Here is a 23,205-nt window from a genome sequence, read left to right as displayed (position 1 = left end):
CCTCCCCACGTTGATATGTACCTAGGGTAGGTATTTTATGTAGAAGGCGGTAGGTATTAACGTTACTGGGCTAAACAATCCATTGGTCCTGGCTTGATCGACTTCTATCACAAGCCGTCCGACCCGTCTAGCACGTAAACATACGGCTCTGCATAATCCCATACCTATGCTATGATCGAGTAATATTATAGGTTTCCTCAGCCGCAGACCCGTCTATCTATCCTAGCTTTCGTCAATCATGTAATAGCCTCCAAGACGCCTCTTCCACGACGCAGACTAGACCGCTTGGTGACGTATATATATCTCTAAACAGTTCTACAGCATCGTCTGGTGGCTTTGGGGTCTGTCTCTCTCTCTCTCTCTATCTTTTTTTCTTTCTTTTTTTCTCCATACGAGGTTCGAAAAATGGAGCCGTGAGGTAGCTATTGGCGTTATTCTAGAATAGTTTCTAGAATCGCGTATGATAGATTAAGTAGACAGACAGACACACAGCCTTGCGGATTCGTCGTGAAGGGCGTGTGGTAAGAACTTTTATTATCGAGTAATGCGGCGCTGTATATAGGTAGGTAGGTACCTAAGGTATGTAGGTAGATATCGAATCAAGCCTAGGTACATAGTCCGTGGAATCTCTACACCGGGATGCCCAAATAAGACGATACTTCTTTTTTCTATTTTCTTATCTGCTTTACTTTGTTTGAACCGCAAAGCTCGTATACCAACATAGCGCTACGTAAATGCCTATCTAGGTATCTATCTAGTTTCTCTTAGTAGTAGTTGGGGGGAATAAGCGCGTTATGAAGCTAGACTAGACCCCATCGTGAGATTTCCGTATATTCCGCGGAAGAAACCCGCAGCCGTTTAATCCTGACTATTTTAGATGAGGCTAGGTAGCTGCTAGCTGCTGACTTTGAGCCTCCTAAGCGCTAGTTATACGTATGTATGTATGGTCGAGGCGGTATTATATATAGGGTTAGGGTTATTGATAGAGAGTAGACACGATTGTATGCTTAGGCGGCTGAGAAGACGTTATATGTTGTTAAATACACTACGGCTTCGTAGAGACGACGAGGCTACCCAAAGTACGTGAGTTACTTAGCTCGTTGGACTATGCGCCGGTTAGAATAATCGGCGATGATATATCGTAGTCCACAACAGTCCAATAGTCAGTTTGAGAAGGCGATCAACGCCCATCTTTGTACGCAATCGATAAACGCGATGTAGACCCCGTATTAGACAACCTCCGAGCTCTCAGGTAGGAAGCGGATACCGGCAGCAATGGCCTGCGTCCTGAAAAAAACGTGGAAGGCTTGCTCGTTGGCATCCGTCTGGCTGTACGTAAGTAAGCCTGCGTCTGACATGCATAATAGGTACGCAAGCAAGTAAGGTGTAGGTAGACGTGCGATGCGATGTAATGCGATGCAATGCTACCCACTCTACCACTTCTATAAAGGGCCGCGGCCGGTCTAAGCGAGCTGAAGCCACCAACTCTCTCACCTTCCTATTGCCGCATCACTAATCTTACCTTTGCACCGAGGAAATCTCCTTCGTGCCTATGGGAACCATGCCAATTAATTGATTAAGAAGCTAGTATAACGGTCGTTAATCTTGTCGCCTAGATCCAAAAGAAATACCGTTTCGAACATGTGATTTTGATAGTCTCGATATGTTGATGCGGTTATTATCTCGCCTGCGTGTAATATATGCGTGGACTGTCGTAGGAGGGTGTGTAGTAGCTCGACGCGGCAGGGCTGCTTGCCATCGAAGCGCTTACTTTACCGTACTTTACTTTACTTCACCCCTGATCTAAACGGCAACTGGCCGCGATTGGACAGTAGACGGCTAAAATAGGACATCTCTGTGGCTTTGGCAGCGATAAAATTCCCCGTTTTAGCGCACAATTATGAGGCTTGTGTCTCTTCTAGCTTCGTTTCTTTTAATAGAAACCCAGTGTTGGTTTCTGTTCCTGGTCTAGAAGACTAGGTAGGTAGCTTGGCTAACAGGTCATTACCTAGGTAGTACTTAGTAGACAGTTAGCTGGGCCTGCTAACGACGGCGAGGGGTAAGGATCTTAGGCCAGTGCCGCATAGGATCTTTTACCTACGGGGCAGCTGCACGTAAAAAAACGTCCCAGGAATGATCCTTTCTTGATCGCTTGAGAGTCGAAGGATCAAATCGGAAGACTGTGATTAGTCCGAATGGAGTTTAGTACGCCAACAGCACGACAGCCTGCTTCTGAAACCCGACGGGATGCACCATATGCTCAAACGTACGTATCGAGACACGAACGTGAAGGATAGGTTACCTAAGTTTTGAGTCGAGTTGGTGGACGAGCTTCGAAGAATTGGGGGCGCCGAAAGTAAGAAGAAATCGTATTGGTATTCGTCAATTTAGCGGTGCCGCAGCCATGCTGTTGGAGAGAACTCGCGGAAAGCCTCCTGGTTCGTTCGAGTTGGTGTTAGTGCTGCGCCCTGATTGGTAGACCGCTCTAGGAATCGAGATGCGATCCTACGGTACCGGATGTTCAACTGCAAGGGGGTCTTCTTGATCCGACCCCGACCCCCCTGTTCCAATGTGTCGTCGCCGCGCCGTTGTTAGGCAGCTCACCTCATTTATACCTACATAAGTTGCCAGTAATCCTTTGGGGGTTGGTAACCATTTTCCGCCCTCGTAATGCTTCTGTGGGTAGTAGTTTACGTAGGAGAGTAGTCGGCCAACTCCTAGTAAGTCAAGTCAAGTCAAGTCAAGTCAGTCGATTCGGGGCGAGCGACTGCGAGACGCACATACAGATAGTTGAGCTTTCCGGTGTCGTGGCCTACTATGAGGTTTTGCCATACCAATTAGGAATCCTACACGTCCCCTTGGCTTCCTTCGAAACCCCAGGCTACTATATTCCCGGCCGAATCCCTCATAATGTTTAATCTTTCCTCCTGAAATGTCAAACCGCCCCAATGAAGGGCTTGCGTTCGCCTTTCCCGCTGGTACTCGCGGTATTAGGATGTTTGGGAAGAATCAGCTCGGCCGACGGACAGGGCCTCACCAGACGCGCCGTTGATAACCCCGGCCCCGACGGTTTCATCCGACATAGATATCCTTCAGGTCAGCCAAGATGAAATTTCCTAAGGGAGGAAAAAAAGAACTTGGTCTAACTTCTGGGTTTAGTCGTGCCGTTGGGTAATTACATCTACATAGATGGCGGTCAAATGTTTCAGCAGAACAATGGAAATGGGTCGAATAGCACTCAGTCGGATCCATACACTTCCTACCCCGGTACATTCAATAGCGCTCATGTATGCATAACGCATTTGCTAATAGATGAACAGTGAGCTCAACGCTTTCCCTCAACTTGAACGAATCATGGACAAACGAAACGGTCGAATTTCGGGCCATCCCGAAGGCGGCGCCGCTTCTCGGACAGCAAGTCTACTGGACCGACCGATCGTATAACCCGGGTGCCTTCTATGTTTGGGGTGGAAAGACGATGGACAACGGATCGCCGCCGGAGGACCAGCTATGGTATTTTAGTGCTGACGGCTCGGGTGGCGGGTCATGGTCACAGCTTCCGCAGGGCGATTACCGTCAGTTCTCACAACTGCTACGTCCGGCCGGCGCATCATTTACGCAGAGCGCCGATACGGGCTATTCATTTGGTGGCCTAGCTTCTCGGGAGTCCGACCGCTCGGTTCAGAAGGCCGATCCTGGTTACGCTGTGGAGGGAGTGGTATCATACGATTTTCAGACCAACCAGTGGGCTAATCATAGCTCGGAATCATTCGGGGAATACGGTACTAGCATCTACGGGTGTGCCGAATATGTGCCATTCGGACCTAATGGATTACTGGTCTTCCTTGGTGGCACCGAGGCGCCTGTTGACGTAAAGAGCGAGTATCTCAACGGTGTTAGTTGGACTACACTTAGGCTATACGATCCGGTAACAGGAAAGTGGTATAAACAGAAGACAACGGGAGAACCGCCGCCACGAGTCGAACGAGCTTGTAGCGTCGGTGTTCGGGGTCCTAACAACACGTATGAAATGTAGGTCTATCCTTGGTAGTCGGCTAAGTTATATAAGGGAAGAAATGAGCTAATATCAGTTGGCCGGATTCAGATTCATTTATGGCGGCTCACCGGTCGCCGATGGAAGTCCTCTTTCTGATGTCTACGTACTATCTTTGCCTGGATTCCAATTCTTCAGATCGGATTCTCGCGGTACGCCGCGTGCTGACCATGGTTGTGCGGTCGTCGGTAAGGGCAAGAGACAGATGCTTAGTTATGGGGGCGTCGACGCTGGCCCTGGTCTTCATTTTCAAAACATGACGAGCGATCCCTGGAAACAGGGCCTTGGTATTTACGACATGAGTGAGATGATTTGGACGAATTCGTACGACGTAGATGCTGCGGATTATGAGAGTCCCGCCATGGTGAGGGATTGGTATGCCCAAGGGAATATGAAGACTATGACCTGGGATAGCGACGAGCTCAAAGGGCTATTCGTTAACGGTAGTTCAAGCACATACGGTACGATGAACAACTCTGCTACGACAGAAGATCTGCCGAAAAACTCTCTGAGCTCGGCCCAAAAGACTGGTGTTATCGTCGGTAGCACTGTAGGAGGAGTAGTGGTTCTTACGGCCATCGGCGCCGCTATATTTATAATGCGGCGAAGAAGACGTCGTCGACAAAGCAGCCGGGCCAGCAGCACGATAAACGAGTACAGACCGGAGCCGTGGCCGAAAGATTCGCCGCGGTTGCGGTCGACTACGCCGGGGACGATGACGACGTTTGTATCTTCGCAAACCCCGGTGGAGCCAGTAGAGATAAGTGGTATAACGAGAGGGGAATTACCCGCGGAGGAAGTGAAACGGACATACGAGCTTCCAGTTCCCACACCACACGCCACACCACGGCTGAGGCCAGAGCTTCCAGATAGGAAGTTTTCACATTAATATTATTTTGTAACGAGAATAAATAAAATATAATGATTTGTGCTTAATATGGTCAGCTTAAAAGGCTAACTTATTGAATTATGAGGCGAAGCGTACCGAGGCGAATCGGTCGTGCTTCCAAGTTTTCTCCCTATAACCTAAACTCGGCTGGAATCCTTAATTTCCCACGCGAACTGAGCTCTTCGTCTTGTGGCTTCTTCGCAGCATGGATGCAGTAAGCCTAGCAAACTTGCCTGAGATTATCTCATGATGTCTTGACCTTGTTGTATATAGTGGTGTACAGCTTAACTTTAAGTGGACCATGCCTCGAGGTTGACTGCAGTAGGTAAACCGTAAGACAGTCGAATAGTTCATTTGATCGGTTGTCCTTAAGTAGCCACGATGTCGCTACCGAGATGAAGCCTTTTACTTCGCACCTCCGACCATTTTCTTCACTTTCTCGAGCAATAACCCGCTTTCACGACCAAGTTTTCGCTGGCCATCTCGCCCTGGCTTCCGTGCCTTCGCCATGGCCTTCCTAAACTTCTCGCGCTCTGCGATCTTACTTTCCCGCTCCGCATTCCGTCTCGCAATCTCCTGGGCGCGCGCTTCAGCCTCCGCCTTTTTGCGGTCCCCGTCGGCTACCGCTTTGTCGAAATAGCCAGGCTTGCGGACTTTCTGTTTCCTCTGGCGCGGGGGGCGGTCTCCTGACGGAGGTGGAGAGGAGGGCTCTGCTTGCTCCTCATCTACGTCCAGCATAGCCTGCCTCTCTGGGTGGAGTTGAGGCGATGGTGGGTCTGCTTCTGCTTCTACATCTATGTCTGCATTTGCATTTGCATTTGTATCCTCAGTGGCGGGAGTAGTGTTAGGTTTAGAAGATGCTTGCTCCGCAGCTTTTATCTTCTTGTATGCCTTTTTGACCTTTGCTTTATGAATGAGGTCCCTCTTTATTTTATCAACTTGGTGCAAATTTGAGTTAGCATTATAGCGATTCAATGAGAGTTTCATGGTATCTCAAACCTTTTCTCCTCCAAGGACCATCCGGTAAGTTTTCTGGACCTACTCGGAAGCCTTTGCGGAGCTTTTTTGCTGCCGGTGTGGCTGTGGCATCCGTTTCAAGAGGTCTCTTAGGTGCCATGACCAGTGGATAATAAGTTGTCAATTCTTGATGGATTCCCTGATCTTAATCCTGATTCATGAGCAATTCGGTAGGTGATTTGTTCAACAAAGTTTACATGAAGAACAAGTTGAGATGAATATCGATAAGATTTAGTGGAGACTGAGGCGCTGAGAAAAAAAGCCCCTTCTGCATGCTCTTAGTGGACTTATCCACAGTGGACGTAGCAGGGGTTTGCGCTAACATTAGACAGGTGTTACCGGTAAACTAGCTCGTTCCGGAGCCCTACGGGGGTACGTATTACCGGTCAACCCCCTGCCGAATACCGCCTCATTCTGGCTTAATTTTGTCCCAAACTGGCCACGCTCTTTCCTCAATAGGCGCGAAACGGAATAAAATGGACCACTAATTATGACGCTGAACTTAGTAACACTTCACTGTAGTCATAATTTGATAGGTGAGGAAGGTCCGGATCATCAAGCGATCCTGCATTACCTTCCTACCTCAATCTCGTACACCTGTCTCATGATAATAGGACCTTCTCACTTTTCACTTTTCACCTTTCACCTTTCAATTTTCAATTTTCAACTTTCAACTCCAAATCGTACACGTAGTTATTTCCTAGTCCGAACAGGGCAATAATTACACAGCTCTTTGTCAAGCAAGACGGACCCTTTACATCTCGTTTCGTTCCGTGCTACTTCGGCTAATCTTATCAAATGAGTCAATGGAAGAAAGACAACGAGTCAGTTACTGCTAGCGGTTCATATCTTAGCGACGCATAAGAAACTGCTTTAGTAACAGTTGGAGATGTTCGGATTCTTATAACATAACGTCGTCTTTCAAGTTCTAGGTCGACAACTGGGTGGACGATGCCCGCTTTTCAGGTAGACCTGGAGCGGAGGGAGTCCGCGGAGCAGTCGCCGGCGCCCACCATGGCGCCACCAGCAGATCAATTCCACAACAACAGCGCCTTAAGGAGGAAGCAATCGGAGGAAAGTATCAGTACCGAGTTATGCGAAGGTCCGATCCCAGACGGTTTAGCGCCTCAAACGCCAGAGCAAAATTCACCGACCGAGTGCTCCGATAGATCAGAACTAATCGAGCGATTAAAGAGAGGCGAAAGTCCAACTTGGAGGCCAAGTCGACATGTTGGTAGTCATATTTCACCTTATACTTTCCAATCTACTAACGTGGCTGGGAACCAGTTCGGATCGATATGGGGTCAACAGCCAGCATCTCCTACTCGAAGTCCAAATCACTCGGCGGCAGATTCACCGACTCTACTACCTTCAGCTACAATAACCCCGGAGAGGCGAAGCGTCGACTCGGATGACGAGACAAGGCAGCGAGAGGGACTAAGTATCGAGCGTCCCCGTTCAGCTCTTCATAGTGGTGATTTTACACATGACGAATCTTCTGAGGATGCTAGTGCCATACCAGATCACCAACAAGCTCAAAAGGGGCAAGATTTCGATGGTATTAGTGAGTCATGGTTAACTAGTCCGCCTCTAAAGCTTGTCACTCGCTTCCCTTTCGAAACCCAGCAGATCTCGGCGAGGAGGCCAGACGAGACGTACCCAGGTTTTTCTCCTTTATCTTCTTCTATTTCTTCAAGCTTTATCTATAAGCCACCTACTAGCCCTTTAGTCCAGTCAGAAAGTAACGACGATATTGATTTGACATCCCCCATGGATGGCATTGATATCAGTTCAAACATTTCTGGAAATTCACGCCGGCACACATTTATGTCATCTTATTCAAATTCATACGCCATCCCCTATAGCCCGTTACCAAGGCAGCCCCCATCTCTACGCCAAGAGAGAACAATTCCCTACCAAGCACATCAACCACGGCGGCCTCTCGCTTCAACCCCCAATTTCCCCGCGGCCGCATCTTCACCGCAGACCCCTGCTTTCTTCCGGCCAAGACGCCCGTCGTTTAGCTCGGAAATATCACCCATCCAACACGCTTCTATGGTAGGATCCTATGAAGAAAGTATCTTACGCGGACGGATGTCTACAACCCCTTCAAAGCCTCTCGACTTCTTAGCTCAGATTGGCGTACTCGGGTTGGGTAAGTGCAAGCCAAGCCTACGATGTCCGTCCCATGTGACATTGCCTTTCCCTGCCGTGTTCTATAGTTATGCCAGCTCCTCTCACGGGCGCTCTAAAGTTGAAGATGGGCCGAGTCCGTATGTTGGTCAGATCGACTTGGAAAATGGCCTTCCGAATCAAGAAGAGGAAGCGAGGTCAAAGCGAAAGATGCAAAGCCGAGTTTTAGACCGAAAGTTGGAAGACGATAAGACGGAAGTGGGCAACCGTCCCGCAGAGCCATCGGAGCGTGACCCGCGCAGAGCTCAGCGATCCAAACGTAGGTCCAGTTCGCCCAGGGCACCACCAGGTGGTAGCTATCGTATTCCCGAGAAGGGGCAAGTTCAGATTGTGATCAAAAACCCCAATAAAACCGCTGTCAAGCTATTTCTTGTTCCGTACGATCTAGCGGGGATGGAGCCCGGTACAAAGACTTTTATTCGCCAGCGAAGCTATTCGGCTGGTCCGATCATTGACAATATGCCTAAAACGAAAGATAGCGAGACCACAGACAGGCCAATTCTTAGGTATCTCGTCCATCTGCATATATGTTGTCCTTCGAAAGGTCGGTATTATTTGTACAAAAGTATTAGAGTTGTCTTCGCAAACCGTGTGCCCGATGGGAAAGAGAAACTTCGAAATGAGATTTCTCTGCCGGAGCCCAAATTCACTAGCTACAAACCGATCAGGGTTATGCACCCTCCTATCTCAGGAGGTTCCGGTCTTGGAGCCAGCCTGGCTGCTGATAAGGCGTTTAGACGACGTAGCTCCGGATTCCATTTCGGCGCTTCCGGTCAAGTGTATGATACGACTGGCGAGTTTCCCCCGAGTGGTACGACGCACCAACCCTTTGCATCAGATTTTGCAGGTCATAACGCGCCAGTTGAACCTGTACCTCCTAGGCATAGTGGAATAAGGAGCATAGTGGATGAAGCTAGTAACGCAGGTCCTGCTGACCCCTTGTCACCAGATTCGTCCCAGACCAGCCGGCCAACCACGCAGTACTCTAGCGATGTATCGAGTTCGGGTGGGCCAGACGCCCAAATTGACAAATACAACAAACTTAATAAGGGTGATGTAGGTTATGGGGGCAATGCGTTTGCCCGCCTGATTAACGGCAATACTGGTGTTGCTGAGGGCCTACTTTCGCAACGATTGCGATCTCTGGGTGTTGATGGCCAGATCGATGGGGAGTCTGGGACAATAGAGGAATAGGCCTTTGATTTAATTCATCATTCTACTCCGGTGTTAGGATATGACTATTAGGATATCTTTCATCGGCTTTTAGAAGGGTTGGCAAGGTCATACTAGGAGTACTTGGCGCTATCTGGTGTATGTTACTGCCACGTGGGTTTTATCGGTCACGGTGTAACTGTCTTTTGCCTCATAGCCTTGGTTGGTTTCGGGTCGGCATAATTTAGATTAAAATACTCTGGAATCTATTTTCTGAAAGTTGCATCCTCATTTAGTTCTATGACTCTTAGATAATATTTTAGTTACTTGGATGAAGTTTCTTGTAGTGTGAACTTCCTTATAAATCTTATCTCAATACATGAAGGCTTATGGCAAAAATCCAACTCACTTACAATAGCTAGTTATGGGATATGTAGAAGCTATGAGATTAGGCAGGTTTCAACTAGACTGGTATTTAAGTGGTATTTAAGAAGTTAGCAAGGTTACAATACAAAGTTTCACCTTGGACATCATTCATATACGGCTCTGTTGGACGGCTACTAACGCTTCCATTTCTCTTTTAAACTACTAGCTTTACTATTCCATCTCTACAATAGGGCTGGAAAGCCCCCAATATCACTCACTCCCCACCTCCTAGCTTGAACTACAGTATGCATAGGTCATGCACGTCCTCGCCCCTCGCCCATTAGTGCAGTGAATAGAACGGATAGGCTTCGTTAAGGAACCTATTAAACGCTTCTTCTCTTTTATTCCACTCCACTCCACTCCATCGACAACCTTGAACCTGCCAACGCAACTACAAACCTACGTGCCGCCATCTCTACCTACCCCGTAGCAATCCTCTCGATCCCCGGTCCCGGCCCCGAACTCCCCGCACTCGAAGACACAGACCCCTGCCCCGGCGCCCGGCGCGGCCTCTTAAAACACGCGAACTGGGCACGGCTCTGCTCCCTGAGCTTCTTGAGGACCTCCCTCATGCCGGGGAGCTCGTCCTGGAGGCGGGCGCGGGCCTGGTTGTCCGTCTTGGAGTCGAGCATGGAGTAGACCTCGCCCTGGATGGCGGAGGCGCGCTCCGTCGTGTACTGGCTGAGGGTCTGGGCGAAGAACTCGACGTCGAGGGTGGCCTGCATGAGCGCGCCCAGGTCGAATCTCGGGCGCGCCTTGAGGGATTCCAGGAGCTCGCGGCTGAGCTGCTCGAGGAGGTACGAGAGGACTTGGTGCGTCATGCTGGGCGCTGTGGTGGAGACTTGCGTGTGGACTAGGACTAGGGTGAGCAGGGCTTCGTAGACGTATGGTTTGACTTCTGTGGGCTTGGGAGGAGCCCAGTTGGGGTCGGAGAGGCCGGCGCGGATGATCTTGCGTAGGCTGTCGAGTGATGGTCGGGTGTAGGATTGGAATAGGCGGGCGTCGATCTGGCCGAGGACGTCCTTGATAGTCTTGGATTCATCTGTGAGTTTGACGGAGAAGGCGTTCTCGAATTGGCCGTTCAGGTTGGGCACTACTTTGGTGCGTAGAGCGTGAAGGTTACCGAGCGTTAAGAGCATACGGACATTCTGTATTCTAACGTTAGTCCTAATTCCCGTAGTATACTTCCAAGGTAATAACTCACTCTATCGCCGGGGTCGACGGTCTCCGAGCCGAGACTCAAGGATACCCTCTCGCTACCGGGCCTCACAGTTAGATCCGCATCGGTAGTCCATTCGTCATCCGCCTTCTTAATCGCGCGCTCCGCATTCTCAACCATTCCGCTAAGCGCTTTATAGAGCGTCGTAACATACTGACCTCTCACCATCTGCAGCAGCTTCGCCGTCGGCGCAGAGACAATATCCCCCGAGCCCGGCTTAGACATTGCCTCCGGGATATAGAGAATCTTTTGCATTCCGGAGAGCAACGCGCCTTCGAAAGAGGCGAAGCTTGTTGGCATGCGTGTGACGTCTCCCATCTCCTTGGAACGTTTCCAGTCCTCGACATACTTAATGTTCTCGGCGTCTTTGTTCCAAGCAGCACATAGGGCAGTGACACACCTCTCGCGCGCGGCACCAACCAAAGTCTTCAACATCTCTAACTGTTTCGCGTCGCCTTGTTTGACAGGGGCTATGCTCGCCATCTCGGAGGCTCCGGAACCGACCAGATTGAGCATCTTGGATAGGTAGTGGACGCCACTGACTGAATTAGATGTGGGGGGCCAGAATGCAAATTTTTCCCACGTCTCGCCCCTTTTAGGAGATGGCGGAGGAAGGTTATTCGCATCGAAGTTGAAACGAGGGTCTCTCGTACTGCTGCTTAACCCTGCCGACTTAGGCGTCCCAGGCGAAGGCGGTAGGGGGGAGAAGAGAAGTGAGATATCTTCAGGCGGAGCACCCGCAAAGAACTCGAAGACATGCGCACGGATCATATCAACCAACTCGATGGTACCTTTCTGCAGATCTACGGTCCCCTGCTGGGAAAGCCTATGATGGTCTCGGGATTCGCCATTATATCCCGTGGGTAACGACTTTTGCGCTTTTCCGTCGATGAATCCTTCGACTGTCTGCCAGAACTCTATAACCTCTCCTAAAATGCCTTGGCCAGACAAGAGGGTCGATAAAAAGGCCAGCATCTTCTCCCATAGTTCGATGACGTCAGCAGAATCCAAGCCAGTGGCTTTGCTTTCGACTGACTGTCGACCAAGATTCTTGAGATGCGTAGCCATCATCTGCGGTGGTGGCTTCTCGCCATTTGCGAGACGACGTCGGAGCACTTCTATCTCGACTTTCGCCCTTTCACCAGCCGACGAAATTTTGCCCTTTAGGTAGTCATACTTACTCAAAAGCCATACCCATATCGGGTTATCGTCCACGCCGAGCTCTAGTAACAAGCTGATTAACTCCATGTGCTGATCTTGTGGTTGCCCAACTAGAGTCTCTGTCCTCGATATGTTATGAAGCGATGTAAGCTTCCTCCATAGTTCGCGCTTGAACAGTTGAATCTGCTCGTCAACATCGTACCACATTCGAGCTGCAAGAAGAATTTGATACGCCTGCGTCTCGCTTGGTGGTGTTGAACCGAGGTCTTCGACGAGTTTACGAGCCTCATCCGCAAATCTCCGGGCCCGAGTATATTCTTCCACCAGGGCCTCGTAGTCTTTCCTCTTGATGCTATCCGCAATATTAGAACTAGCCTCGATGTACTCCTTGTATCGATCGAGCGAATTCGATACGGTCTTGAGATTCTCCTCTTTCTCTCGACCGCCAAGCGCGGGTCCCCAAACATCTTCAGCTTTAGCTGCCACATCTAATAAAGGTGTCTTGATACCCATTACTCCATAATCGCTTTCTTTAATAAGTGCATTCTTCTTCCTAGTATCGTTGGGAACAGGAGCTACTAATGGATTTGCTCCCAGAGCCGCACCGCCGCTACTGTTCCTGAAACTACTTTTACTAGCATGTCGCGAATGTCCACGAGCGCGATTCAGGGATGGTGGCTCAACACCTCTGTACTTCATTTCTTTGTAGACATTGTCAATCGTAGCCTTAGCCCGTACGAATCTCTCGAAATTCGACTCGACCAGAACCTTCAGGGATGCGGATTTCTGGTCAATGGATTTGGATAGGACATCGAGGCCGTTCAAAAGGGACTCGGTATCGGCGGTCGCATGCATTTGAGATAGGAACAAGGCAGGGGAGAAACTCGTAGAGGATAAGAGAAAGCGATTTCCTATGAAAATATTGGTAAGTTTGGCTGTTTTGGTGTCTTAGATAGGTCATCTAGTTTCCATTAAACATACGTAGACGGACATCATCCTGGACCGGCACTCCCAATTGCTTTAACGACCTAACGACGCTTTCTGACGTCCCTAAAGGATCAGGCTCGTCCTTCTGAACCAAGTTGCTCACTCCATTTGCCGACTTTTCGGATCCTTGGACGATACTAGTCCTATTGCTGACAGCTCGTTCTAATGCCTGATATCGCGACTTTCTGCGGTTTACCTTCTGCTGCTTCTTCTGCTGTTCCTGTTCGCTATCCGAGTTATCGCTCTTATCCTTCTCGGCTGGCCATTCTGTGGGAAATGGTGTAGACAGCTGGTAAAACTCCAGTACGTTCCTATCGAATTCGGCCATGATTTATCGCTGCTACTCCCAATATCGATGCCTTCCACCGGTTGTATATGGCCTCGCGCCGATTCCTATGGCTTTCCCATCCGTCGATATTTTTATGGTACTAATATCGCCGTATGCTTCTACTCGGCAATCTTATACAAACTCTCAGAGCATACCGAATTGTTGGTGATTATTCAGTTATTGACGTACCTAACCAAATGAGGGTGTTTGGCTACATGTACGTACGAAGTATTGATGCTATGTAATACATAAATAAAGTAAAGTGATAGTAATAAAGTGAAGGTGAGGTACTCCCGTTAGTGTTGCAGCCGTGCATCAGCCTAAGACAGAACAAGGATAGATCCTGCATGCTATTAGATAATGGCATAATGCAAGCCACAATGTGGGTAGGCGGGGAGCAGCTGAAGTGGCTTGCCCTGTGCCTGTTTGCTCATTGATTGATATGAATGTTTACGTAGCTTGTCGGCAAATCTCTGGTTGAAAATTCCTTCGGCTCAAGCTAAAGATCCACTGGTTGTTGTTATCAGATCTTTCAGATGCAACAGCCGTCCGTCCGATACCACCCGAGCCTCAAAAGCGCCTCTTGCGAATCCATCCCACAACCTCTTCCTCCCCCCCCCTGTGCCAGTATTTTAATTCTACCTCTAGGAGCCTACCACGAGTATATATTTTGCTCCATTAATCATATATAATGCTGAGCATTCGAGCGGTCGCCGCACCCTTGCGGCGCCAATGCCTGGCCACTGCTCCTCGAGCCGCCGCAACTTTATCTTTCCAGGTGGGCGCTGACTGAGAGCACGAGCCTGGATAGCACGGTCGCTAACTACTCGGGTCAATTGCAGAACCAAAGATTCTACTCGGACAAGGTCGCCAAGTTTACCGGTGTAAAGGGTTCTGATGTATGTGCTCAAGCGCATTTTGCGACATGTCCCCAATGTGAAATTCAGCCGAGGAAAATCACTCAAAAAATAATACCAACTTGGCGATGCAATTTGCAATTTGCCTAGAAAAACTACTAATTATCTAAACTATAGGGCCGTTACCCCGTCAGTATTATCGAAGGTGACGGTATTGGACCTGAGATTTCGCAAGCCGTTAAAGACATTTTCGAGGCTGCCAAGGTTGGTGGACAAGTTTCACCTCGGCTCGAGATTCTTAATTCTAACACTTCTTAGACACCTATTAGCTGGGAACCAGTCGACGTCACACCTAAGCTCGTAGACGGAAAGACTACCATCCCTTCCGAGACAATTGAGAGCATCCAAAGAAACAAGGTTGCCCTTAAGGGTCCTCTTGCTGTAAGTCTATTATAATCGGACATTTCTATATGCCCGCGCGCACTGCTAATCGACTTTACAAGACCCCCGTCGGCAAGGGACACGTCTCGCTTAACTTAACTCTCCGACGAACATTCAACCTCTTCGCTAACTTGCGACCCTGCCGATCCATCGCCGGCTTCAAGACGGCGTACGACAATGTCGATACTGTCCTGATCCGAGAAAACACCGAGGGCGAATACTCCGGCATTGAGCACGTTGTTGTCGATGGCGTCGTCCAGAGTATCAAGCTCATTACCCGCGAAGCCAGCGAGCGCGTCCTACGATTTGCTTTCCAACACGCCGAGGAAATCGGCCGAAAGAAGGTCCGCGTCGTACACAAGGCCACTATCATGAAGATGTCCGACGGTCTTTTCCTTAAGACCGCCCGCGACGTTGCCAAGGACTTCCCCAGCATCGAGTTCGACGCCGAACTGCTAGACAACACCTGCTTGAAGATGGTTACGGACCCTCTGCCGTACAACGACAAGGTTCTCGTCATGCCCAACCTGTACGGTGATATTCTGTCCGATATGTGCGCCGGTCTGATTGGTGGTCTTGGTCTTACGCCCTCGGGTAACATCGGTGACGAGTGCTCCATCTTCGAGGCCGTGCACGGATCTGCTCCGGACATCGCTGGCAAGGGTCTAGCCAACCCTACCGCCCTGCTTCTCAGCTCCATGATGATGTTGAGACATATGGGCTTGACCGACTATGCAAACAGAATTGAGAAGGCTACATTCGATACCCTGGCGGAAGGAAAGGCGCTTACTGGCGATTTGGGCGGAAAGGCGAAGACCCACGAGTACGCGGCGGCTATTATTTCCAAGTTGTAGATACCTCATCATGGTCCATCATCCATCCATAGTGGCGTCTGTTAGAGGGATATATGCGGTTGCTCTGTAGAGTGTACAACAATGGGAACGATTTTGCATGATTCAAGTCGAGTCGGATCCGAAATCCGGTTAGGCAGGATGAGTATTGTGATGAACTGGGCCGTTGAACTATTCTTTCCTAATTACTTCAGTCTCGTGATTTGGATGGAGGGGATAATAGGAATACGAGCTATCTAAACATAATTCACTTCCAGGACTATGTTACCGTACTAACACGCTACCATCTAAAAGCGGTACTATCCGCAACTACGTCGTTTTCGGCTGTAAATCATATCACCAAAAGCTTGGAGTTGAACTAACGTTGAAGCCAAGCATTGCTAGTAGTAAGGCTGAATAGGAATCTTAGATCAGCTTCGTGCCAAGGTTCCTCTCCCGTTATAAGTCTAAGAATACCAATCAAAAAGATTCAACGTAATAACACGAGTCAGCACCAGTATCTAACCCATATACAAACTTAAAAAGGACGTTCATTTATCATTGCGTGCATGTGGCTTATATAAACGATAGGACCGGCTCTTCACTTATACGACGAAAATCCATAAGCTGATGTGCATTCATCTACTCGTACTAAGATACCACATGATTATGAGTGCACCGAAAGTCCTGAATCCTATCCTGTACGATTCTGAGGTATTTTCTAAGGGAAATACTAGCCGATACGTCGGATATTGCTTCGGAAGACCACCTAGGTAGTTTAGAGAAAACATGGTGGGTTGAGGGACCAGAAGCCGAATACTAGAACGAATTATAGAGATGTACAGATGTATATACTAAGCTCAACCAGATGGCCACATTCGACCCGGGGATGTAAGTTGCGATCTCCAGTATGCCGAAGTCTACGAACGGAGTTTCATCTCTCATGATACCTACCACCCAGCCGTCGAATATCATGTATCACAACTTGGCTAGCCTGTCTCTAATATGACAGTATCCTCAAGTATTGCAGCTACCGTATCACGGCTATCGTACTAGATAGGCAATAGGTCCATCTACATGCCACAATATAGGCTATCAAGACACAATTGGCACCAGAACCCCGAATATTGAAGCCAAGAACATGCACGAGAGAATACTCTATATGATAATCGTATACCACGGGCAACACCATAATAATGGCGGCTATCGATAGTCTTCCTACCCACCAAATCGGATATGTAGTCGGGTTTCGGGCATCAAGCCGAGAGAATAGTCCCCCACGCTGAATAGCTTCCCGCTAGTCCGCCGGTAGATTTACACGCGAGACAAGATAACAAACATGGACTGATTATCCCTCAACATATCACCACTCCGCGTCAGATATGTGCGTCAGCCCAACGACCCTGAGTTTGGAAAGTTTCAATTAACCTGTAGCAATCTGAAAAAAGGGCACACAGCATTGTTCAGCCAGCTTAATGGAAGCATTAGTTGCACAACGCCTTCTCTCAGCTACTCATATGCGGTTAAGAACAGCAAACAGCACCACCGATACGAAGAGCCGGTAATACAACCTATCGATCGGGCTGGCAAAGCTTACAGCCGCTCGCGTTCTCAGGTTACGCTCACGGGAGAGGGGCGTAGGCTTAGGCTTCCTTTAGAAGCCCGTAGGATTGCTTACGATCGAGGATTGCTACACAACTTGCAAGTCCCCAGGATATGGTCAGATTGCCTATTCCTGGGGAAATGCCTCAGTCGTATGTAGGGCAGGGGGCATGGTTATCAGGGATGTTTCTCGGGACAGAGTGTGGGGGGAGGGCTTAAAGAAGCCTGGAGATTGGAGCTAAAGAATACATCTTGTAACTAGTAGTAGAAGTGAAAACAGTATTACTCAACACGTACTGTTAGGTATCCATCTCGTGGCGAGTTAATTGGAAGGTATGTATACCGTATACGTAGACGTTTGACGACGAGATCGAGCTGGTAACTAACTACGTACGGTCCAGAACATCGGTCTGAGCTGTAATACACGGGTGATCAATCCACGTTGTTTAGCCTCGCCCGACTTCTTAATTGGACGTCGCCATAACAAGGCTGGGGAAAATGTAAGCTCTAAGAGATGATCTGAGACAAACTGGGCGGCGGGCAACAGGAGGCTTCACCGAGTCTGTTCCACTCCGCATGTCCAGTTCTTCAGCCAGCCCGCCCAAAGGGGTTTGTACGATATTAGTCTGCATGTTGGTAGGTAATCCGTACAAAGTATTCAAGTTACTTTAATACCTATCCATGTGCGAAGTACACACAAATTTCGAGCAATCCGTTTCGCGGTAGGTAAATTTCAGGGAGGACTACGGCGATAGCGCGGGAATAAGATCTTATTCAAATACTTAAGTACCTGGCTAGTCCCAGTAAGGTTAGAAGCCGGCTCGCTTGGAGATTTGTCAACCAATCACGGCGTCTCGGCTGAACCGTTTGGGGAAATCGATGGCAGGGTTTGCGTGGCACCGGGAAAAACCAAGACTTTACAAGATCGTCCCCAGCCGCAAGTACACTATGTACGATGTAGGGTCAGAGGGTACCTACGCTTCGAAAGTTGGCCGACGCCATATTATTCCCGCCGTACATACATCATGTAGGGGAAGACCGACTTCTTCTAGAAGGACTTCCAAGCATTAGAGTGCTATGTAGAGTTTCCGAGGCGGGAGTCATTGAATCTTGCTTGTGCCTGCCAAGATTTCTTCGCAAGCAGCCATCGGCATCGCTCTAAGAGATCGAAAAGCGAGATCACAACAACCCCTTATTTTATGCCTTGTGTGAGCCTTTTCTTACTGAGAATTGGATTTGACGTGAAACTTTAGTGTGCGATCGGCATACAGTAGGATCGTTGAACCGTATCGCAAACCAGTTATGTAGCAAACTACCCGGACTACCTACATAGTGGTAGGCTCGAGTCCTCTCACATGCCAACAAGCCAACCTATGTAGCAGACTAACCTAGTAAACAAAGAGGCTTTTTCCGCTTCGTCCAAAGAGAAAGCTAGTAATTGTGATAATCCCACGCGACTTACGGATTATGGCGGTCCATGCAGATACCGCTTATTTGAGGGGTGGGCATATCTCGACCATGTTCTAACCAATTTCCAAAAGCTCAAGGCGACCAATGTACGTACAGGTTACATCATGCATAACCCTCACATATGTCGCGTGACACTTCCGGCAACGCTCATCTTTTCCCCATGGCGAGGCGTCATGTACATTAGGAGCTGTGTTAGTGTAGGTATGTATTATGTGCACGTATGGGGTGTAGGCGATAGGCGGTAGACGGTAGGCGGTCTGGGTAGTGTAACTATTCCCAGAGCCGACAAATGACAAATGACGATCAGGAATATCCTTGATCACTTACAAGGATATTTCATGATGGGCTTTAGAGCTTCCTTATTCTCGCACCCCCCTGGAAAGCTTAACACGTAGTGCCGCCGGTGCGCCGCAACAAGTGGGCTGCGTCTTGGAACAAAATCACTCACCGGCGCCGTTTACTAGGTATCATAATAACTACTAGACAATGTGAAAATCGAGCAAGCACTATTTTAAGGACGAAAACCTTTTCGTCATAACATGAAAATCATAACTTCGTTACGATTTTAAATTGCTTATCTGCATTGAAAAAAAGTGATATATTTAATTATATCATATATGCGAAAAAAAAGTCTACGTAACTTACCCCATAACTACGCATGTGGCCAATAGGATCTACAGGATAGCGACATACAGGGTGGCTACCCTATATAAAATTAATATTTCTAATACAGGGGGACACCCCCCTATACCCCCCGTTGCCTCCGGCGGCCCTCCCCGGGGGGCGCTTGCAGCGGGCTATTGCCTGCGGCAGGCCTCTATCTTACCAATCTACAGCACGCGTTCAGCTAGCTTACCAGGCATCTCAAAGGGACCTTATTAAAGCAAAAGTGAGGCTCACGATACTCCCTTCTAAATAGCGGGACAGGGGATTCGTGGTGTTGAGAATGGCTAGAAAAAAGGATGTAGGAGTAAAGGAGTGTCGAGGAGCGAGATGAACGGTAACGTCGTATTGAGTCAGCTGTAAGAGATAAGATAAGCAAGCTAGTCACGTGGTACAGGGGCTAAGCTAGCAGCGCATACCTGAAAATTGCTTCTCAATAACCTCGTGCGAGGCCTTGCAACACCAGGCAAGTGAGGCTCACGATATCGTGTTTTCAGCAGTAAAATAAGATTATATGGTGTTGAGGGAGGCTAAAAAAGAAGGTGTAAAGTGAAATACGTACCTGACAGCCCTTTTCAAAGCCGTATAGCCGTGGCAAGCCTCTTGCAGCAGCTTAAAAGTGAGGCTCACGATACCGTGATATTAGTAGGCAAGCGATATGTGTGTGGTGTTGAGTAAAAGGGTGTAAAAGGAAGGAAAAAGAGGCCGAATGCTAAAAGGGAGGTTATTGTATATTTAAGCTACTGAGATATTAGCAAATAAGTCAGCTGGAGATTAGATTAGTAGATTAGCAAATGAGTCCACTGGTGATTAAATCAGTAAAAATGAAGCTCACGATATCGTGATATTAGTAGGTAAGCAATGTGTGTGTGGTGGTGAGAGATTAGATTAGTAGATGAGTCAGCTGATTGGATTATCACACGAATCAGCTAGGGGTTAAATTAGTAAAAGTGAAGCTCACGATATTGTAACATTAGCAGGCAAACGATGTGTGTGTGGTGGTGAGTAAAAAGGTGTAAAAGGAAAAAGAGGCTGAATGCTAATAGGGTGGTTATTGTATATATAAGCTGCTGAGAGATTAAATTAGCAAATAGGAGTCAGCTGGAGATTAGATTAGCAAATGAGCCCACTGGGGATTAGATTAGCAAAAGTGAAGCTCACGATATCCTGATATTAGTAGGTAAGCAATACGTGTGTGGTGGTGAGGTAAAAGGTGTAATAGGTAAAAAAGCTCGAATCTCGAGAAGGGGGTGGTGCCGTATATATAAGAAAGAGATTACGTCAGACTTATCTCCTATCGAGAGAGCTTGAAGGTCAAAGCTGATGTTTTGGGTAACACCAATTTGGGGCTGCACTTGATTTGATTGGCTAGCTCACCAAGCTGTGACCAAGCTGTGAGTCCGAGGCTTCCGGTGGGGTGCGTGCACCTTATTTGATTGGCTGAATCTTTACAGCCGACCCTCTTTTCGAAATCTAGCCTGGCCACGGTAGCCTCTTATTGGTCGATTAACGTAACGCTTTGCCACTGGCCCATATTTCTACTTACGGGAAGCGCTTATTGGCTATAAGTCTTATCTTATCAATTTCACTGTCAACTCACGTGTGCTTATCTCTTATCAGTTTTACTGTCAACATCGTTTATTGATTTGATTGGGTGCATCCCCTACCCACCCTTACAACAGCTAATTTGATTGGTCAAAAGCTTATCTTATCAGTTTTACTGTCATATGGTCCGTGCTTACTGAAATTCGAGCCCTCCCCCCCCCGGTTGGAATTTAGAAGCGAAAACTTTCCTCCGAAAACATGTGACGTAAGCAAGCAAAAGGAAAGTTTTCTTAATTATTACTGGAGACTAATCAACTTCCGGCCTTCCAGCTTAAGGGGTCCGACCATTCCGTACCTAAGTAGCTACCTAAGCACGTATCCAGCGGTTGAGGGCAAGACCGGCATCTCCGGTCGTTTCGTAAATAGTATATATAGCCTCCTTGTCGTCTCCTTCACAACCTTCGTTTTTTCTTCACCTCGAGTGTTTCTTTCTATCAATCACTTCCTCAAGGCCAATCTCCGCTCTAAAGCCCCCCTTTCTCATTCTCAACCAGTTCCTTCTAAGACATAGTCCGCCAACGACTACTCACAACACATTCACTTATACAAATATCAAATTTAATAACTCACAATCTCATCCGTCACCATGCCTTCCGTAGACATCAAGCAGATCGTTGACACCAGGCCTCTGAGCTTCACCATCAAGACCGGAAGCGGCAAATGGCAATGCCAGATTCACAGCGACAGAGCCTCATAGTGAGTTTGCTACCTCCCCGGCCTATCGTAGCTTTTATTACTTTAGGTAACGACTAACACGCAGATTTAGCGAGCGCTCGCGCAGCACAAGGGCACCGGGAATCTCCCGCATGGATTCCGGCCTATCCACCTCGACGAGGTCGTCGACCAGCTCGATCTCGAGCACCTCGTCGCAGTAAACTACTTGCACAAATGAAATAACTCCCCATCCAAGGGGGGAACCCTTGCCGTCGCGTTCCGTCCAACGGTCCGGCCTCGCGAGGGTACACAGCGTTATGCACAATTGCTAGAATTGGTCTATGTTCTGAATCGGGAATGGGTAATACGAAGATTGGGTGGGCACCTGATGCGGTATTATTCTGGATCGGCTGAGGCGGGAGGGAAAAGCTTAGCTTGTCAGTCACATCGGCTCTGTGCTAACCCCCCGGCTGTAATAATGGGTACCTTTTCCACATGATATGGGATATCGAACATTGGGGGAAGAGGGAGAGGGGGGGCGTGGAAACGCGGGATGGCGCGATTCGGGATCCAATTGGATGGATTCCATTAAGGGTGTTGGGGGGAGGGAGGCATGGACGTCAAGGCGAATCAATCGTTGATTCGTGACAAATGCGTTGAAACGGACCCCCCAAACCCAAACCTACCAACAGCAGACGCACGTGGGCAGAAACTGAACTGAACCGAACTGAACAAAGAAGTAAAACAGATAAAAGACCAAAAAAATTGATTACTACTGTTCCTATTTTTTACATATTGCTTGCTTGCACCTTGCCATTGGACTTTGGTTGTTCGTGATAGCCTATAGGTAATTCCACCGCTAGCGATGAGGACGAATCGGATCTAGCGATCATACATATTCACACATGAAGAAATTAGTAATTGTATGTCCAAGTTCCGGGTTGACTTCGATTGCTCATCTTAGATTCCTAGATCATCGGCGTCGCATCGCGAACCAGACGGGTCTAGCAGAACGTCAATGGAAAGCTGAATCAGAACGCAACAGAGCAGGCACATACATGCCAATGAACTCGTCCGAACAAGTCCCGGGGCCCAACTATTCGCTCTTTACATTAGGTCTGGACTGCAATAGGGGGTTACCTATTGGGTAGAGGACCTACCTAGATGATATGATACCTACTACGAACGTCGTTGAAGCTGCAATGGCTACCTACAAGCATATGTAGGTAGGTAGGATCCCCGTCGTATTAGACGAGATAAGAGCGGCGCAACGTGCTCTGAACGGAGGTTCCTTGTGGATTAGTAGGGGCCCGCGTCAAATTCCTACCCAACTACGACGTTAGGTGATGGTACGCTCACTTAGACGCGCGACGCGACGTCCCACGGCAGTAGCACTTCACTTCGCATCCCATCCCATTTCATACCCCCTATCTGCATATAGAGAGACAGTGGACATCAAGGGAAACCCACTCATTGCCACCATTCTCAACGATGATACTCGCCTCCGTCTGGTTGTCAATCTTGAGGATCGTGATGGGCGCTTGAACCAATGGGTTAAAGGTCGGCACTACCATCCATTGTGCTTCGATGATGACGTCGTGCTGGTCTCGCAAACTATCACCTTCGTAGGTAGTCTCGAGCTGCTACGGCAAGCCGA

The 23,205-nt window shown here is 48.5% G+C and overlaps 6 protein-coding genes across 6 annotated transcripts; 4 read left to right on the top strand and 2 right to left on the bottom strand.

The window, feature by feature from the left end:
• The first annotated feature begins 2,447 nt into the window (after positions 1–2,447).
• Positions 2,448–4,981, top strand: F5Y00DRAFT_232389 (uncharacterized protein). Its single transcript, XM_048007168.1, has 4 exons — positions 2,448–3,096; positions 3,160–3,267; positions 3,321–4,032; positions 4,106–4,981. Exons 1-4 carry the CDS (start codon positions 2,949–2,951, stop codon positions 4,941–4,943), a joined length of 1,806 nt encoding a protein of 601 aa, XP_047866432.1. The 5' UTR covers positions 2,448–2,948; the 3' UTR covers positions 4,944–4,981.
• On the bottom strand, positions 4,982–6,175 carry F5Y00DRAFT_232387 (uncharacterized protein). Its single transcript, XM_048007167.1, has 2 exons — positions 5,943–6,175; positions 4,982–5,881 (listed from the first exon to the last, which is right to left on the bottom strand). Exons 1-2 carry the CDS (start codon positions 6,058–6,060, stop codon positions 5,349–5,351), a joined length of 651 nt encoding a protein of 216 aa, XP_047866431.1. The 5' UTR covers positions 6,061–6,175; the 3' UTR covers positions 4,982–5,348.
• A 286-nt stretch (positions 6,176–6,461) lies between these two features.
• Positions 6,462–9,710, top strand: F5Y00DRAFT_232386 (uncharacterized protein). The gene is made up of 2 exons (XM_048007166.1): positions 6,462–7,190; positions 7,248–9,710. The coding sequence occupies exons 1-2, from the start codon at positions 6,912–6,914 to the stop codon at positions 9,345–9,347; spliced, it is 2,379 nt and encodes a 792-aa protein (XP_047866430.1). The 5' UTR covers positions 6,462–6,911; the 3' UTR covers positions 9,348–9,710.
• Positions 9,711–9,829: 119 nt separating this feature from the next.
• On the bottom strand, positions 9,830–13,721 carry F5Y00DRAFT_31634 (exocyst complex component Sec5-domain-containing protein). Its single transcript, XM_048013472.1, has 3 exons — positions 13,093–13,721; positions 10,936–13,022; positions 9,830–10,879 (listed from the first exon to the last, which is right to left on the bottom strand). The coding sequence occupies exons 1-3, from the start codon at positions 13,424–13,426 to the stop codon at positions 10,151–10,153; spliced, it is 3,150 nt and encodes a 1,049-aa protein (XP_047866429.1). The 5' UTR covers positions 13,427–13,721; the 3' UTR covers positions 9,830–10,150.
• Positions 13,722–13,924: 203 nt separating this feature from the next.
• On the top strand, positions 13,925–16,012 carry F5Y00DRAFT_232383 (uncharacterized protein). Its single transcript, XM_048007165.1, has 5 exons — positions 13,925–14,204; positions 14,269–14,325; positions 14,461–14,547; positions 14,602–14,724; positions 14,787–16,012. Exons 1-5 carry the CDS (start codon positions 14,118–14,120, stop codon positions 15,576–15,578), a joined length of 1,146 nt encoding a protein of 381 aa, XP_047866428.1. The 5' UTR covers positions 13,925–14,117; the 3' UTR covers positions 15,579–16,012.
• A 5,148-nt stretch (positions 16,013–21,160) lies between these two features.
• Positions 21,161–22,339, top strand: F5Y00DRAFT_232376 (uncharacterized protein). The gene is made up of 2 exons (XM_048007164.1): positions 21,161–21,590; positions 21,661–22,339. The coding sequence occupies exons 1-2, from the start codon at positions 21,481–21,483 to the stop codon at positions 21,767–21,769; spliced, it is 219 nt and encodes a 72-aa protein (XP_047866427.1). The 5' UTR covers positions 21,161–21,480; the 3' UTR covers positions 21,770–22,339.
• The last annotated feature ends 866 nt before the right edge of the window (positions 22,340–23,205 follow it).

Source organism: Daldinia vernicosa, assembly GCF_022497035.1.
Source record: "Daldinia vernicosa strain CBS 139.73 unplaced genomic scaffold F5Y00scaffold_14, whole genome shotgun sequence".
Lineage (NCBI taxonomy): Eukaryota > Fungi > Ascomycota > Sordariomycetes > Xylariales > Hypoxylaceae > Daldinia > Daldinia vernicosa.
The sequence above is the reverse complement of the archived record's forward strand: the minus strand, read 5'-3'. Positions and strand labels throughout refer to the sequence as shown.

Excerpts from the sequence above, each read along its gene's own strand:
- F5Y00DRAFT_232389 (XM_048007168.1), top strand. The coding sequence starts at position 2,949 with ATGAAGGGCTTGCGTTCGCCTTTCCCGCTGGTACTCGCGGTATTAGGA. Across the intron at positions 3,268-3,320 it reads TCCATACACTTCCTACCCCG|TGAGCTCAACGCTTTCCCTC; the intron begins GTACATTCAATA and ends ATAGATGAACAG. Across the intron at positions 4,033-4,105 it reads CCTAACAACACGTATGAAAT|ATTCATTTATGGCGGCTCAC; the intron begins GTAGGTCTATCC and ends GGCCGGATTCAG.
- F5Y00DRAFT_232387 (XM_048007167.1), bottom strand. The coding sequence starts at position 6,060 with ATGGCACCTAAGAGACCTCTTGAAACGGATGCCACAGCCACACCGGCA. Across the intron at positions 5,882-5,942 it reads TGGTCCTTGGAGGAGAAAAG|TTGATAAAATAAAGAGGGAC; the intron begins GTTTGAGATACC and ends ATTTGCACCAAG.
- F5Y00DRAFT_232386 (XM_048007166.1), top strand. The coding sequence starts at position 6,912 with ATGCCCGCTTTTCAGGTAGACCTGGAGCGGAGGGAGTCCGCGGAGCAG. Across the intron at positions 7,191-7,247 it reads CTTGGAGGCCAAGTCGACAT|TTCGGATCGATATGGGGTCA; the intron begins GTTGGTAGTCAT and ends GCTGGGAACCAG.
- F5Y00DRAFT_31634 (XM_048013472.1), bottom strand. The coding sequence starts at position 13,426 with ATGGCCGAATTCGATAGGAACGTACTGGAGTTTTACCAGCTGTCTACA. Across the intron at positions 13,023-13,092 it reads CCAGGATGATGTCCGTCTAC|GAAATCGCTTTCTCTTATCC; the intron begins GTATGTTTAATG and ends ATATTTTCATAG. Across the intron at positions 10,880-10,935 it reads CCGTCGACCCCGGCGATAGA|AATGTCCGTATGCTCTTAAC; the intron begins GTGAGTTATTAC and ends GTTAGAATACAG.
- F5Y00DRAFT_232383 (XM_048007165.1), top strand. The coding sequence starts at position 14,118 with ATGCTGAGCATTCGAGCGGTCGCCGCACCCTTGCGGCGCCAATGCCTG. Across the intron at positions 14,326-14,460 it reads CCGGTGTAAAGGGTTCTGAT|GGCCGTTACCCCGTCAGTAT; the intron begins GTATGTGCTCAA and ends TCTAAACTATAG. Across the intron at positions 14,548-14,601 it reads ACATTTTCGAGGCTGCCAAG|ACACCTATTAGCTGGGAACC; the intron begins GTTGGTGGACAA and ends AACACTTCTTAG.
- F5Y00DRAFT_232376 (XM_048007164.1), top strand. The coding sequence starts at position 21,481 with ATGCCTTCCGTAGACATCAAGCAGATCGTTGACACCAGGCCTCTGAGC. Across the intron at positions 21,591-21,660 it reads CACAGCGACAGAGCCTCATA|CGAGCGCTCGCGCAGCACAA; the intron begins GTGAGTTTGCTA and ends ACGCAGATTTAG.